Below are 14859 nucleotides of genomic sequence, written 5' to 3'. Positions count from 1 at the left end.
TTTATTTGCAGAAAATAGTTGGTTTTTTTCACTTGCGAATAATTTTGTTTTAATGCAGAGAAAATTGTTATTTTTTTGTTAGCAGAAAATTGTTTCATTCTTGCACTTTGCTCTTTTTACTTGCAGAAAATAGTTGTTTTTTACTTGCGGATTCTTTTTTTACATGTAGAAAATAGTTATTTTTACTTGTCTTTTTTTATTTATTGAAGAAAAGTGTTTTTATACCTGCACAAAATTTCTTTTTAGTTGAGTGAATATTTTTTTACTTACGAATAATTTTTTTGTACTCGCGGAATTTTTTTTTTTTGCAGGAAATTGTTTCTATTTTACATTTTGTTCTTTTTTTTTGTAGAAAATAGTCTTGTTTTTTTTTTACTTGCGGATTGTTTATAGTTATTTTTATTTGTCTTTTCTTTTTTTTTTTGTCTTTTTTTATTTGTCTTTTTTTTATTAAAGAAAAGTGTTTTTATACTTGCGAATATTTTTTTTACTTGCAGGAAATGTTCTTTTAGTTGATTAAATTTTTTTTTTTACTAGCGAGTAATCTTTTTTTTTCCTTTTCCTTTTGTTTTTTTTTGTTTGCAAGAATGAAACAATTTTCATTCTTGCACTTTGTTCTTTTTACCTGCAGAAAATAGTTGGTTTTTTTCACTTGCGAATCATTTTTTTTACTCACAGAAAATTTTTTGTTTGCAGAAAATTGTTTTATACTTGCACTTTTTCTTTGTACTTGCAGAAAATATTTTTTTTTTTTTTTACTTGCAGATTGTTTATTTTACATGCTGAAAATAGTTATTTTTACTTGTCTTTTTTATAATTGAAGATAAGTGTTTTTATACTTGCGAATAATATTTTTACTTGCAGAAAATGTTTTTTAAATTTTAAATATTGTTTTTTTTACTTGTGAATCTTTATCTACTTGCGTCATTTTTTTGTACTTGCAGAAAATATTTTTTATTACTTGCCAAAAAAATGTTTCCTTTACTTGCAAAAAAAATTAATTCAACCTGCAGAGTTTATTTATTGTTTACTTGTAAATTGTTATGAATTGAGGAAAAAATAGTTTTCTTTATTCGCAAATAGTTGGGCGTGAGTACAAATATTTCTGTGTGTTTTAGCAGTAATTTCACTCCATATTAAATGTTCACCAATAGTTTTTTAAGTGAGTTTTGTTGCTGTGTTTTTGGATTGCCATAAGCTTTTGATTGGGGGAAAAAGAGGCTGCCTGTACCCCAAATTATCAACACTTGGTTTTCCACGTGAGTAATGTGTCAGCTGTATTCCCAAAGGATGTCGTTTGTCATGCGACAAATGAACAGTTTGTCTTTTTTTTTTTTTTTTCTCCTGAAGCAGAGTCCAGAGGAAGACGACAGAGACAGATGGAGGCGGTGACGTGGGTCTCCCTCCTCATCCTCCATTGTGCCTTCCTGGGTGGTGATGTCATCAGAGCCATGCATCCTTATGAGGAGCAGTGCTGAGAGGCGGCACGTCAGGAGAAGTTAAGAGCAGGTGAGTGACTCCTGCATTAAACAGAGTATTTTCCCAACCGTTGCTTTATTAGGCTTTCCCCTTTTGCTTGTGTTATCAGATTCCTGCAGCGACTGCGAGTCTCTCTCTCTCTTTCTCTCTCTCTCTCTCTCTCTCTCTGCTCCATTACTATATTTGTACGTGTTTTTGAAACACTCGGCCCGTCGCTGAGTTACAGTTCTGCATGTTTCTCTTTTCAGTTTACATTCTTCATACTTAAGCAGACCGAGAGCCCAGGAATGCACCACTTGCTGTTCCCTGGTCCTCTCGTTCACTTTTGAGTTCATTCAAGCCAATGAATCCACCTTAAAAAAGTGGCCTCAGGGATGGAGTCGACACCTGAAGATGGAGGCGTTGTGTGCGTGACCAGCGAGGGACTTGCCGCCATTGAGGATGAGGAGGTTCTGAACAAAATGGTGAGCAAGCGTAGCACTTTATTAGCTACACTATATTTAGCAGTCGCCATAGTTCCGCCTTCATGCACAGATTTGACTTCATTGAACTAATTTTGATATCGTAGTTTATAATCTTTATATAATGAAATATCTCAAATATTATTTAGGCATTTATTTGTTGAGCACTGTAAAAAAAAAAAAACAGTGGACCAAAGTGCTGTACATAATAATGAATACAATACATATTAAAAGGTACAGAAACTAACAAAGTCAATAAGGTGCATCTAAAATAAAAATTAAGACATAAGAATGTGGGCGAAAAATAATAAACGCTAAAAAGTAAATAAAATGGAAGCAGTACATTTTGTATACGAGTAAGAATAACAATGCGTAATGAGGAACACAATAAATGATAAGAATACATAAAGGACAATAATAATAATGTAGATGATAAGACAAACATGAAAATACGTTTCCGTTTTGGATGTGAGGCAAATTGAACTGACCTGTTTTATTATTATATAAAGAAACTTCAAACTGGTTAGCCAGAAATCCCAATGGAAATCTATTTTTATGTATATTATTTTCTTTTCATATTTTAGTTTTTATACCACTTTCTGCTTGTGTGTGTGCGTGCGTGCGTGCGCACACGTATATACTGTGTGTATATATGTATAAACATATATATATATATATATATATATATATATATATATATATATATATATACACACACACACATATATATACACACACACATAAATATATATATATATATATATATATATGTGTAAATGTATGTCTATATATATATATATATATGTATATATATACACACAAATATTTATATGTGTACATGTATGTATGTGTATATATATATATACACATACATACATGTACACATACATATTTATGTGTTTATATATACATACACATACATTAATACATATATTTGTGTGTGTGTGTGTATATATATATATATATACATAGTATACTGTATATATGTATATGTGTGTATGTATGTATATACATATACATATATTATATATATTTATATATATACATGTGTGTGTGTATATATATACATACATATACACACATATATATATATATATACTACATATACACACACATAAATATATATGTTATATATGTATGTATATATGTGTGTGTATATATATATATATATATATATATATATATATATATATATATATACACACATATATATGTGTATATATATACACACATATATATATGTATATACAATATATATATATAGTGTGTATATAAATAAATGATAAATGGGTTGTATTTGTGTAGCGCTTTTCTACCTTCAAGGTTCTCAAAGCGCTTTGACACTACTTCCACATTTACCTATTCACACACACATTCACACACTGATGGAGGGAGCTGCCATGCAAGGCGCTAACCAGCACCCATCAGGAGCAAGGGTGAAGTGTCTTGCTCAGGACACAATCTGTATGTGTGTATATGTGCATACATGCGTGTGTGTAGATGTATATATGTGAAGGTAATATGTGTGCATATATGGATCTGAGTGTATATGTGAATAAATGCGTGTGTGTACTTTTTTTTTTAATTCTTTTTTTACTCACACTCAGACAAATCATATTGTTGATGTAGATGATCTACATCTGCTGTACAGATTTACTTTACACAAGAGAAGTGTGGGATACGTCTCCTGTTGCCTTATTTGTATTTGCCTTGATTAAATGGACTTGTATTACTATTTGGCGAAAGAGGGGATAGAAAGAGAAAAGAAGGAAGACGGATGGGAAAATTGCGAGGACAAGAGGGAGATAAGACAGGACAGAGAGACGACAACAACAACAACAACAACCAGCCAGTAATGGGAGCCCCAGATCCGGGCCCTCTGTGCCGCCTGGAGGGCCCAGCAGTGGACCATAGACAGACGCGCTTAGCAGAGGACAAGGCACGGGAGAAGCAGGAGACAGCCGGCCACCAATATCAGAAGCATTCATTCGGGTGGAAATATCCCAGATTACAGCAGGATTTATATATTATAGTAAAATTAAAACTAATGACAACATCTAACATCCAACCCCTCAACAACATTTTAAGCGTTTGTGTGTTTTAAGCTGGACAATGCTGACACTTTTGAAGAGCGAAGACTCATCCGTGCTGCCTTGAGAGACCTGCTCAAGAAAAAGAGAGGTTGGTGTTAACTCCAGCAGGTCTGTTGACATCTTTTTAGAAAAAAAATAAATAAATACTCCTCCATGTCTCCTCAAGACAAGCGGGAGCTGGAGCGAGGGTCCCGGCAGCAGGACTTGAGGCAGGCCCTGGGCAAAAGAAGCGGAGGAGGAGGAGTTGCTGCTGGACCAGGAAGAGCAGCAATGAAGTCCACCCCAAACTGTGACTCACTTTGACTCCCACTTATTTACCACTGCCTGACTCAACATGTCATTCTTCTCTTTTTTTCCATTAGGCCCACCTGACGCCTCCGTTACAGCAGGAGGGTGAGTCACACCCCATAGTTTTATATTTAATACACAGTCATTTGTTCAATCGTCTCATAATCCTTATAGTTGTTCCTCATTAAAATGCCAATATTTAGTCCAGGCCCTTTTAACACGGCCCTACTTGAACTCTGCCTAGCAACAAGTGACCACACGCTTCACAATATTTGTGTCGCGAATTTCCATTTCCTCAAATAATGAAACCGGTAGTTTTTTTCTATTTTGCAAACTTGATTTACTTTTTTGGTTCAGAGTTTAAATGTTTTGACAGCTTTACAGATGCCAGGTGTGCCCTGCAGGCAATTTTAAGGACAATAACACATAGTGAAAGTAAGTACATGAACCAGTCTGTGTCACACCTGGCAGTTATTTGGGGTATGGCGTCTATTAAAATAGCTAAAATAAATTTAAAAAATCATATTAAAAATGTGCCTGGTGATTACCAGAGGCCAAAATATACATTTTTAAATATTAAAAGCTGCCTAATGATTAATTGGGGGTATGGTGCCTTATAAAACTCCCCTGTTTTCATGTAAAACCGTGCCTGGTGGTTGTGTGGTGCATGCAAGTTAATAAAGTTGAGGCCGAATTTTCCATTTTGTCATACAGAAACATGCCTGGGGATTTTTTGGGGCATGGTTTCTATTAAAACAGAGGCAAAACACTCTTTTTAATATAAAAGCAAGCCTGTTGATGTAATGGGCTATGGCATCTATTAAAACAGAAGCCAAAATTCCCATTTTGTCATTAAAAATGTGCCTGGCAAGTATTTGTGGTAGGGTGTCTATTGAAACAGGCCAAAATGTGCCCCTTTTTTCATATAAAACATGCCTGAGGATTAATTGGGTTATGGTTTATATTAAAACAGTGTTCAAAATTCCCCTTTTTTATATTAAACATGCCAATATGCCTGGTGATTAAATGGGGTATGGCATCTATTAAAACAGAGGCCACAATTTCTCCTTTTTTCATATAAAACATGTCTCTGGATTAATTGGGGAATCTTTTAAAACGGTGGCCAAAATTCCCCTTTTCTCATATAAAACATGCTTGGGGATTAATTGGGGTATGGTGTCTTATTAGAACAGAGGTCAAAGTTCCCCTTTTCTCACATAAAATATGCCTGTATATTAATTTAGGCATGGCATCTACTAAAACAGTACCCAAAATTTCCCTTTTTTCATATAAAACATGCCTGGGGATTATTTGGGGTAAGGTGTATATTAAAGTGGTAACAATTCCCCTTTTTTCACATAAAACATTCCTGGAAATTAATTGTGGTATGGCATCTATCAAAACAAGAGGCCAAATTACCTTTTTTTTTTTTTTTACATAAAACATTCCAGGGGATTAATTGTGGTATGGCATCTATTAAAACAGGCGCCAAATTGCCCTTTTTTTTATTTTTTATTTTTCTTACATAAAACATGCATGGGGATGAATTGGGCTATGGCGTCTATTAAAACAGAGGCAAAAATGTCCCCCTTTCTCACATAAAACATGCCTGGGTATTAATTTGGGTATGGCATCTACTAAAACAGTGGCCAAAATTACCCTTTTTTCATATAAAACATGCCTGGGGATTAATTGGGATATGGAGTCTTAAAACAGAGGCCAAATTCCCCCCCCCCCCTTTTTTTTTTTATACATAAAACATGCAAGGGGATGAATTGGGGTATGGCGTCTATTGAAAGAGGGGCCAAAATTCCCCTTTTTTCATATAAAACATGCCTGGGGGTTAATTGGGGGTTGGTATCTTCAAACAGAGGCCAAATTTCCCCTTTTTTATATATATATAAAATATGGCTGGGGATTAATTGTGGTATGGCATCTATTAAAACAGTGGCCAATATTCCCCCTTTTCATATTAAAAAAACATTCCTGGTGATTAATTGTTGCATGCAGGCATTTAGTTAAACAGAGGCCATTTTTTATGAATTATTATTAGTTTGAAAAAAAGACATGCCTGGTGATTAATTGGGGGTTGGGCGTCTATAAAAACAGAGGCAAATTGTATTTTATTGTATTCTAACCCTAACCCTAACCCTTTTTATATAAAACATGCCTGGGGATTAATGGTGGTATGGCATCTATTAAAGCAGAGGCCAATTTACCCCTTTCTTTTTACATAAAACATGCATGGGGATTAATCGGGGTATGGCATTCATTAAAACAGTGGCCAAAAGTCCGCTTTTTTCACATTACACATACCTGGGGTTTAATTGTGGTATGGCATCTATTAAAGCAGAGGCCAATTTACCCCTTTCTTTTTACATAAAACATGCATGGGGATTAATCGGGGTATGGCATTCATTAAAACAGTGGCCAAAAGTCCCCTTTTTTCACATTACACATACCTGGGGTTTAATTGTGGTATGGCATCTATTAAAACGAAGGCCAAATTAGCCCTTTTGTTTTTACATAAACCATGCATGGGGATGAATTGGGGTATGGCGTCTATTAAAACAGTGGCAAAAATTCCCCTTTTTTCAATTAAATCGTGCCTGGGGATTAATTGGGATATGGTGTCTTAAAACAGAGGCCAAATTACCCCCTTTTTTTTTTCCTTTTTTTTTTTTTTTTACATAAAACATGCATGGGGATGAATTGGGGTATGTCATCTATTAAAAGATAGGCCAAAATTTCAATTTTTTCATATAAAACATGCCTGGGAATTAATTGTGGTATGGCATCTATAAAAACAGCAGCCAAAAATCCCCCCTTTTCATATTATAGCGTCCCTGATGATTATTTGGTGCCTGCAGGCATTTATTAAAACAGAGGCCATTTTTATTAATTATTATTACTTAAAAAAAAGACATGCCTGGTGATTAATTGGGGTATGGCGTCTATTAAAACAGTGGCAAAAATTCCCCTTTTTTCACATAAATCGTGCCTGGGGATTAATTGGGATATGGTGTCTTAAAACAGAGGCCAAGTTACCCCCCTTTTTTTTTTTTTTTTTTTTTTACATAAAAATGCATGTGGATGAATTGGGGTATGGCGTCTATTAAAAGATGGGCCAAAATTCCCATTTTTTCATATAAAACATGACTGGAGATTAATTGGGGTATGGCGTCTTAAAACAGAAGCCAAATTACCCCTTTATACATATATATATATATATATATATATATAAAACATGCCTGGGAATTAATTGTGGTATGGCATCTATTAAAACAGCAGCCAAAATCCCCCCTTTTCGTATTATAGCGTCCCTGATGATTATTTGGTGCCTGCAGGCATTTATTAAAACAGAAGCCATTTTTTAAATCATTATTATTACTTAAAAAAAGATGTGCCTGGTGATTAATTGGGGTATGGCGTCTTAAAACAGAGGCCAAGTTACCCCTTTTTTTTTTTTTTTTTTACATAAAACATACATGGGGATTAATTGGGGTATGGCGTCTATTAAAAGATGGGCCCAAAATTCCCATTTTTTCATATAAAACATGACTGGAGATTATTTGGGGTATGGCGTCTTAAAACAGAGGCCAAATTTCTCCCTTTTTATATTTATATATATATATATATATATATATATATATATATATATATATATATATATAAATAAAACATGCCTGGGAATTAATTGTGGTATGGCATCTATTAAAACAGCAGCCAAAATCCCCCCTTTTCATATTATAGCGTCCCTGATGATTATTTGGTGCCTGCAGGCATTTATTAAAACAGAGGCCATTTTTTAAATCATTATTATTACTTAAAAAAAGATGTGCCTGGTGATTAATTGGGGTATGGCGTCTATTAAAACAGTGGCAAAAATTCCCCTTTTTTCACATAAATCGTGCCTGGGGATTAATTGGGATATGGCGTCTTAAAACAGGGGCCAAGTTACCCCCCTTTTTTTTTTTTTTACACAAAACATGCATGGGGATGAATTGGGGTATGGCGTCTATTAAAAGATGGGCCCAAAATTCGCATTTTTTCATATAAAACATGACTGGATATTATTTGGGGTATGACGTCTTAAAACAGAGGGCAAATTTCCACTTTTATATATTATATATATATATATATAAAATATGGCTGGGAATTAATTGTGGTATGGCATCTATTAAAACAGCAGCCAAAATCCCCCCTTTTCATATTATAGCGTCCCTGATAATTATTTGGTGCCTGCAGGCATTTATTAAAACAGAGGCCATTTTTTAAATCATTATTATTACTTAAAAAAAGATGTGCCTGGTGATTAATTGGGGTATGGCGTCTATTAAAACAGTGGCAAAAATTCCCCTTTTTTCACATAAATCGTGCCTGGGGATTAATTGGGATATGGCGTCTTAAAACAGAGGCCAAATTGCCCTCCCCTTTTTTTTTTTTTTTTTTACATAAAACATGCATGGGGATGAATTGGGGTATGGCATCTATTAAAAGATGGGCCCAAAATTCCCATTTTTTCATATAAAACATGACTGGAGATTATTTGGGGTATGGCGTCTTAAAACAGAAGCCAAATTTCCCCTTTTTTTATATATATATAAAATATGGCTGGGGATTAATTGTGGTATGGCATCTATTAAAACAGTGGCCAATATTCCCCCTTTTAATATTAAAAAAAAACATTCCTGGTGATTAATTGTTGCATTCAGGCATTTATTAAAATAGAGGCCATTTTTTTATGAATTATTATTACTTAAAAAAAAAAAGACATGCCTGGTGATTAATTGGAGTTGGGCGTCTATAAAAACAGAGGCAAATGTCTCCTTTGTCCATATGAAAACAGGCTTGGTGACTTATTGTGGTATGGCGTCTATTTCTTCTGTCTTCAGCAAGGCAGGTCCTGCTCAAGCCAGCTCCGCAGTCCCCAATGCTAAGAATGTCAAACAGATGCTTCTGGACTGGTGCCGGGCCAAAACCGAACCATATGAGGTCAATATGTCCACTGTTGCCAGCTCGTGTGCTAGTGCTGCTCTTCTCACTTCTGTCCACCGCATCCAATTCAAAGGGGGTTAGCATCCGGAACTTCTCCTCCAGCTGGAAGGACGGCATCGCGTTCTGCGCCTTGGTGCACCGCTTCTTCCCGGACGCCTTCGAGTACTCGGTCCTGAACCCGCACAAGCCCGGGGACAACTTCCAGCTGGCGTTCAGCACGGCAGAGTGAGATCCCCCGCCGTCTCCGTCCGGCCCTCGTGTTCGATACCACTTGTGTTCTCTCGGTGCGCAGGAGGCTGGCGGGCTGCCCGCCGCTGCTGGACCCGGACGACCTGGTCCGGATGGAGGAGCCCGACTGGAAGTGCGTGTACACGTACATCCAGGAGTTCTACCGCTGCCTGGTGGAGAAAGGCCTGGTCAAAACCAAAAAGCGTGCGTAGGACGTCAAGGTGCCAGGTGACGATCACACCGTTTTTTTACCGCCGTTATTTGAAGGTAGACCAGGGGTGTCCAAACTTTTTCCACAGAGGGCCACACACGGAAAAATTTAAGCATGCGGGGGACATTTTGATATTTTTCATTTTCAAAGCATGACAAAATATATGGATTTTTTTTTTTAATCCTTAGGGCTCCTGGGGAGCATAGGGGGTCTCAGTCACTAAAATATTAAAAATAAGTCAAATTATTATTATTATTTTTATTTAATGCTTACAGTACATCTCTATATCAACTTGAGGTTGATATAAAGTAAAACAAATTGGGTTTTATGCCTTTTCTGTCAAAGACAACTTTGTTTTTTATAGTAAAACTGAAATATGCAGTATTTAGATGGATAGAGAGATAGATAGAAAGATAGTACTTTATTGATTCCTTTAGGAGAGTTCCTTTATTTAATCAATCAATGTTTACTTATGTAGCCCTAAATTTAGCAATTAAAGCCCTCAAAGATCAATAATGCAGGACACCATTGATTTTAATTATTTAATATTTTTGAGTAAACACAGTGAAAAGTTAAACAAAATCCTACTAAATATATTTGAGATCCGTGGTGCATTTTTATTAGTTTTTTTTAAAACTTTTAACACGTAAATTTCAAGATTAACTTCCGATAAATCTGTCAATTTTAAGTTTGAACTAATATTTTATTTGTTTTATGCTCTTTTTCTCAAAACTTTGATGTTTTTATATGGCAACCACACAACAAATGCGATATTTTTTCCACATAAAACATTTTAAAGTGATCATTTTTAAGTAATAATTCATGATAAGGTGGCGACTTGTCCAGGATGTACACCACCTTCCGCCAGATTGTAGCTGTTATAGGCGCCAGCGCCCCCCGCGACCCCAAATAAGGGAATAAGCGGTAGAAAATGGATGGATGGAAAAAAGATTTTTTTGGGCCCCATGAAAAGAATCTTTACAGGGCCCCCAACACATAATTTCATCATCATTAGGGGCCTCCCTCCATCATTGGCCCCTAGAATACATCTCCTTCACCCCCCCCTTTTCGGCGCCCCTGCACCCTGGACAAGTCGCCACCTCATCGCAGTGTCCTTTTTTTCTTTTTTTTTAGCAATGGAAAAACAAGAAAATAAAGACAAAAGGAAAAAAAATGCCTGCATGGCAGCTTAGTGTCAACATTGCCACTTTTTCTCATTAGATTTCACCTCATTCCACTTTTTTTAAATGTTTTATTTTGTATTTTTGCAATACTATCAATTTTGCAAATTTCTGCAGAATGTGTGTAAACGATTAGCTGCGGGCCGCACTTTGGACACCCCTGAGGTAGACTGTCTCAGGTGACGTGGGTGTTGCTCAAATGAAGGCGGAGTCGTGCTCTCATCAGCACCATTTTCAACCCAGAGACTCCCAACATAATAGCCGGATGAGCTGCATGTCTCTCCTTTGACCACTAGATGGCACTAGATGTGATTTCACTATGTGTGTTTATTACTGTGCTGCATCCAACTGGCTAGTTGTAATATGTTGGACAAGATATGACGTCCAACTGTAATGACTAGTTGCTATTCTATAAACAGCGAGTGAAAACATTTAATACAATTTCATGAATATAATATAAATAATTCACTGTGTGCATTTATCAACCATTTATACGTCTTAAATATGTTGGTGTAGTGGGGGGGGGGGGAACCTGCATGTGGCTCCTTGGAGCTTTCTCAAAAAATGGAAAAAAAATATTTGTTGATTTATTCAATCAATCAAAGACATCCTCGGCTCGGATCCCACATCAGGGCAAGGAAAAACTCAACCCACTGGGACAATGAGAAACCTTGGAGGGGACCGCAGATGTGGGGACCCCCCGAACCCCTTGGGCGACCAGTGCAATGGACGTCGAGTGGATCTAGCATAATATTGTGAGAGTCCAGTCCATAGTGGATCCAACATAATAGTGTGAGTCCAGTCCATAGTGGATCTAACATAATAGTGCCAGTCCAGTCCATAGTGGATCTAACATAATAGTGTGAAAGTCCAGTCCATGGTGGATTTAACATAATAGTGTGAAAGTCCAGTCCATAGTGGATCTAACATAATAGTGTGAGTCCAGTCCATAGTGGATCTAACATAATAGTGTGAGAGTCCAGTCCATAGTGGATTTAGCATAATAGTGAGAGTCCAGTCCATAGTGGATCTAACATAATAGTGTGAGAGTCCAGTCCGTAGTGGATCTAACTTAATAGTGTGAGAGTCCAGTCCGTAGTGGATCTAACTTAATAGTGTGAGAGTCCAGTCTATAGTGGATCTAACATAATAGTGAGAGTCCAGTCCATAGTGGATCTAACATAATAGTGTGAAAGTCCAGTCCATAGTGGATCTAACATAATAGTGTGAGTCCAGTCCATAGTGGATCTAACATAATAGTGTGAGAGTCCAGTCCATAGTGGATTTAGCATAATAGTTAGAGTCCAGTCCATAGTGGATCTAACATAATAGTGAGAGTACAGTCCATAGTGGATGTAATGTAATAGTGTGAAAGTCCAGTCCGTAGTGGATCTAACATAATAGTGTGAGTCCAGTCCATAGTGGATCTAACATAATAGTGTGAGTCCAGTCCATAGTGGATCTAACATAATAGTGTGAGTCCAGTCCATAGTGGATCTAACATAATAGTGTGAAAGTCCAGTCCATAGTGGATCTAACATAATAGTGTGAGAGTCCAGTCCATAGTGGATCGAACATAATAGTGAGAGTCCAGTCCATAGTGGATCTAACATAATAGTGAGAGTCCAGTCCATAGTGGATCTAACATAATAGTGAGAGTCCAGTCCATAGTGGGTCTAACATAATAGTGAGAGTCCAGTCAATAGTGGATCTAACATAATAGTGTGAGAGTCCAGTCCGTAGTGGATCTGACTTAATAGTGTGAGTCCAGTCCATAGTGGATCTAACATAATAGTGAGAGTCCAGTCCATAGTGGATCCAACATAATAGTGTGAGTCCAGTCCATAGTGGATCTAACATAATAGTGAGAGTCCAGTCCATAGTGGATCTAACATAATAGTGAGAGTCCAGTCCATAGTGGATCTAACATTATAGTGTGAAAGTCCAGTACATAGTGGATCTAACATAACAGTGAGAGTCCAGTCCATAGTGGATCTAACATAACAGTGAGAGTCCAGTCCATAGTGGATCTAACATAATAGTGAGAGTCCAGTCCATAGTGGATTTAACATAATAGTGTGAAAGTCCAGTCCATACTTGATCCAACATAATAGTGTGAGAGCCCAGTCTTTAGTGGATCCAACATAATAGTGTGAGAGTCCAGTCCTTAGTGGATCCAACATAATAGTAAGAGTCCAGTCCATAGTGGGGCCAGCAGTAGACCATCCCGAGTGGAGATGGGTCAGCAGCGCAGAGATGTCCCCAACCGATGCACAGGTGAGCGGTCCACCCCGGGTCCCGACTCTGGACAGCCAGCACTTCATCCATGGCCACCGGAGCAGAAAAGAAAAGAAACGGCAGATCAACTAATCGAAAAAGGGTTCTATTTACTGTTTGAAGCACTGATGACATCTATTAAACAAGACAAGAATCAAGGAATTAAACAGAGACAGAATTAAATTTGGCTCAATTGAGGAGAGAGGTCTGGGCTGTACTCTTCTACAGTCTCCAGCACGCTCTGGCGAAAGATTGTACTTCTCTTTTTGTTTGGACTTTCCCTGATGACATGGTAACAGCTGTTTCTAAGGGACGGGGGTCATAAACAGCCAGCACCTTTGATTACAACAGTTGAAAGAAAAGGTGCCTGCATTCATTTTGTTACATAGGTTGAAGTTTTTTATATTGTGCTCCTGAGTTCATTTTTCTGATCAATTTGATGAATCTATCATTAATTATTGCGGTAATTTTTCCAGTTTCAAATAGTTTTATGATGGTCAAAAGTTTAAACGAGGATTTTTTTTTCCAGGCAAAATGTTGTACAGTTAAAGAATTAAAAACAGTGTTAATAAAGTTATTCTTTCTTGTAAATTGATCCAGATGTCTGTCTTTTTTTTTTGTCTTTAATGTTAACATCAATACAATGTTATGCAGAGGTGTACTTATAACAATTCTACAGACAAATGTCATTTATAAAAATTGGGGGGGTTGAAATATTTTCGTCTACCTGAGGGCTGTAACAGGAAATAATTGAGAATCATTAGCATGAATATAAATATAAAATACGAAACCATATAAATACATTGGAAATATTTAATCACTTAAAGTAGGTTTTCTGTTAAAAAGTCACTGATTTTGTCACATTTTTTCAAATAAATAGCTCATATAAATGTTGTGTGTATGCAGTATTGATAGTTTAAAATCATAATTTTAACCCAACATTCTGGGTTATCAAAATAACCCTGAATTCTTAGTGCACACACTGAAAAAAATATGTAAATTATAATTTTAAACTAATCAATACAAATTCAAAACATTTATGAGCTATTTTTTTTTTAAATATGACAAAATCAGTGACTTTAACAGTAAAACTCCTGTTAAATAAATTCAACCCAATAGTTGGGTTATGAATCAACCAACATTAAGTTATCATAACTTAACTTGTTGGTTAAATAATTAAACGTAAAAGTTGGGTTAAAAAATAACCCCTTATTTGAGTTATTTTAACTCAACTTTCTGGGTTATCAAAATAACCCAGAATTTTTTAGTGCACACTAAAAAATGTTGGGTTAAAAAATTACCCAATTTTAACCCAACTGCTGGTTTAGAAAAGGACAAAAGAGCCATTTCAACTCAACATTTTGGGTACATTTTTTCAACCCAACTTTTACGTTTGATTATTTAACCAACAAGTTGAGTTATTATAATTTAATGTTGGTTGATATATAACCCAACTATTGGGTTACATTTATTTAGCAGGAGTTTTACTGTTAAGGTCACTGATTTTGTAATATTAAAAAAAAAAAAAAGCTAATAAATGTTGTGAAATTTGTATTGATAGTTTAAAATCATAATTGTTGGGTTAAAAAATAACCCAACTGCTGGTTCAGAAAAGGACGAACCCCTTTGAGTTATTTTAACTC

General features: G+C 36.0%; 1 protein-coding gene across 2 annotated transcripts; it reads left to right on the top strand.

Annotated features, from left to right (window-relative positions):
* Nucleotides 1-925: 925 nt before the first annotated feature.
* Nucleotides 926-13811, top strand: smtna (smoothelin a). 2 transcript variants are annotated; one of them, XM_061876295.1, is made up of 10 exons: nt 926-1259; nt 1354-1509; nt 1728-1943; nt 4046-4121; nt 4200-4322; nt 4396-4426; nt 9217-9316; nt 9393-9544; nt 9612-9775; nt 11545-13811. In XM_061876295.1, exons 3-9 carry the CDS (start codon nt 1854-1856, stop codon nt 9757-9759), a joined length of 720 nt encoding a protein of 239 aa, XP_061732279.1. In that variant the 5' UTR covers nt 926-1259; nt 1354-1509; nt 1728-1853; the 3' UTR covers nt 9760-9775; nt 11545-13811. The 2 variants fall into 2 exon arrangements, with proteins under 2 accessions (XP_061732279.1, XP_061732278.1); XM_061876294.1 differs by having other exon boundaries at nt 931-1259; nt 1351-1509; nt 9612-13811.
* Nucleotides 13812-14859: the final 1048 nt, after the last annotated feature.

This window comes from Nerophis ophidion, linkage group LG17 (genome assembly GCF_033978795.1).
Source record: "Nerophis ophidion isolate RoL-2023_Sa linkage group LG17, RoL_Noph_v1.0, whole genome shotgun sequence".
NCBI classification, from domain to species: Eukaryota; Metazoa; Chordata; class Actinopteri; order Syngnathiformes; family Syngnathidae; genus Nerophis; species Nerophis ophidion.
Note: the sequence above shows the minus strand (reverse complement) of the source record. Positions and strands in the feature narration are given on the sequence as shown.

Excerpts from the sequence above, each read along its gene's own strand:
- smtna (XM_061876295.1), top strand. The coding sequence starts at position 1,854 with ATGGAGTCGACACCTGAAGATGGAGGCGTTGTGTGCGTGACCAGCGAG. Across the intron at positions 4,122-4,199 it reads CCTGCTCAAGAAAAAGAGAG|ACAAGCGGGAGCTGGAGCGA; the intron begins GTTGGTGTTAAC and ends TGTCTCCTCAAG. Across the intron at positions 9,545-9,611 it reads CTGGCGTTCAGCACGGCAGA|GAGGCTGGCGGGCTGCCCGC; the intron begins GTGAGATCCCCC and ends CTCGGTGCGCAG.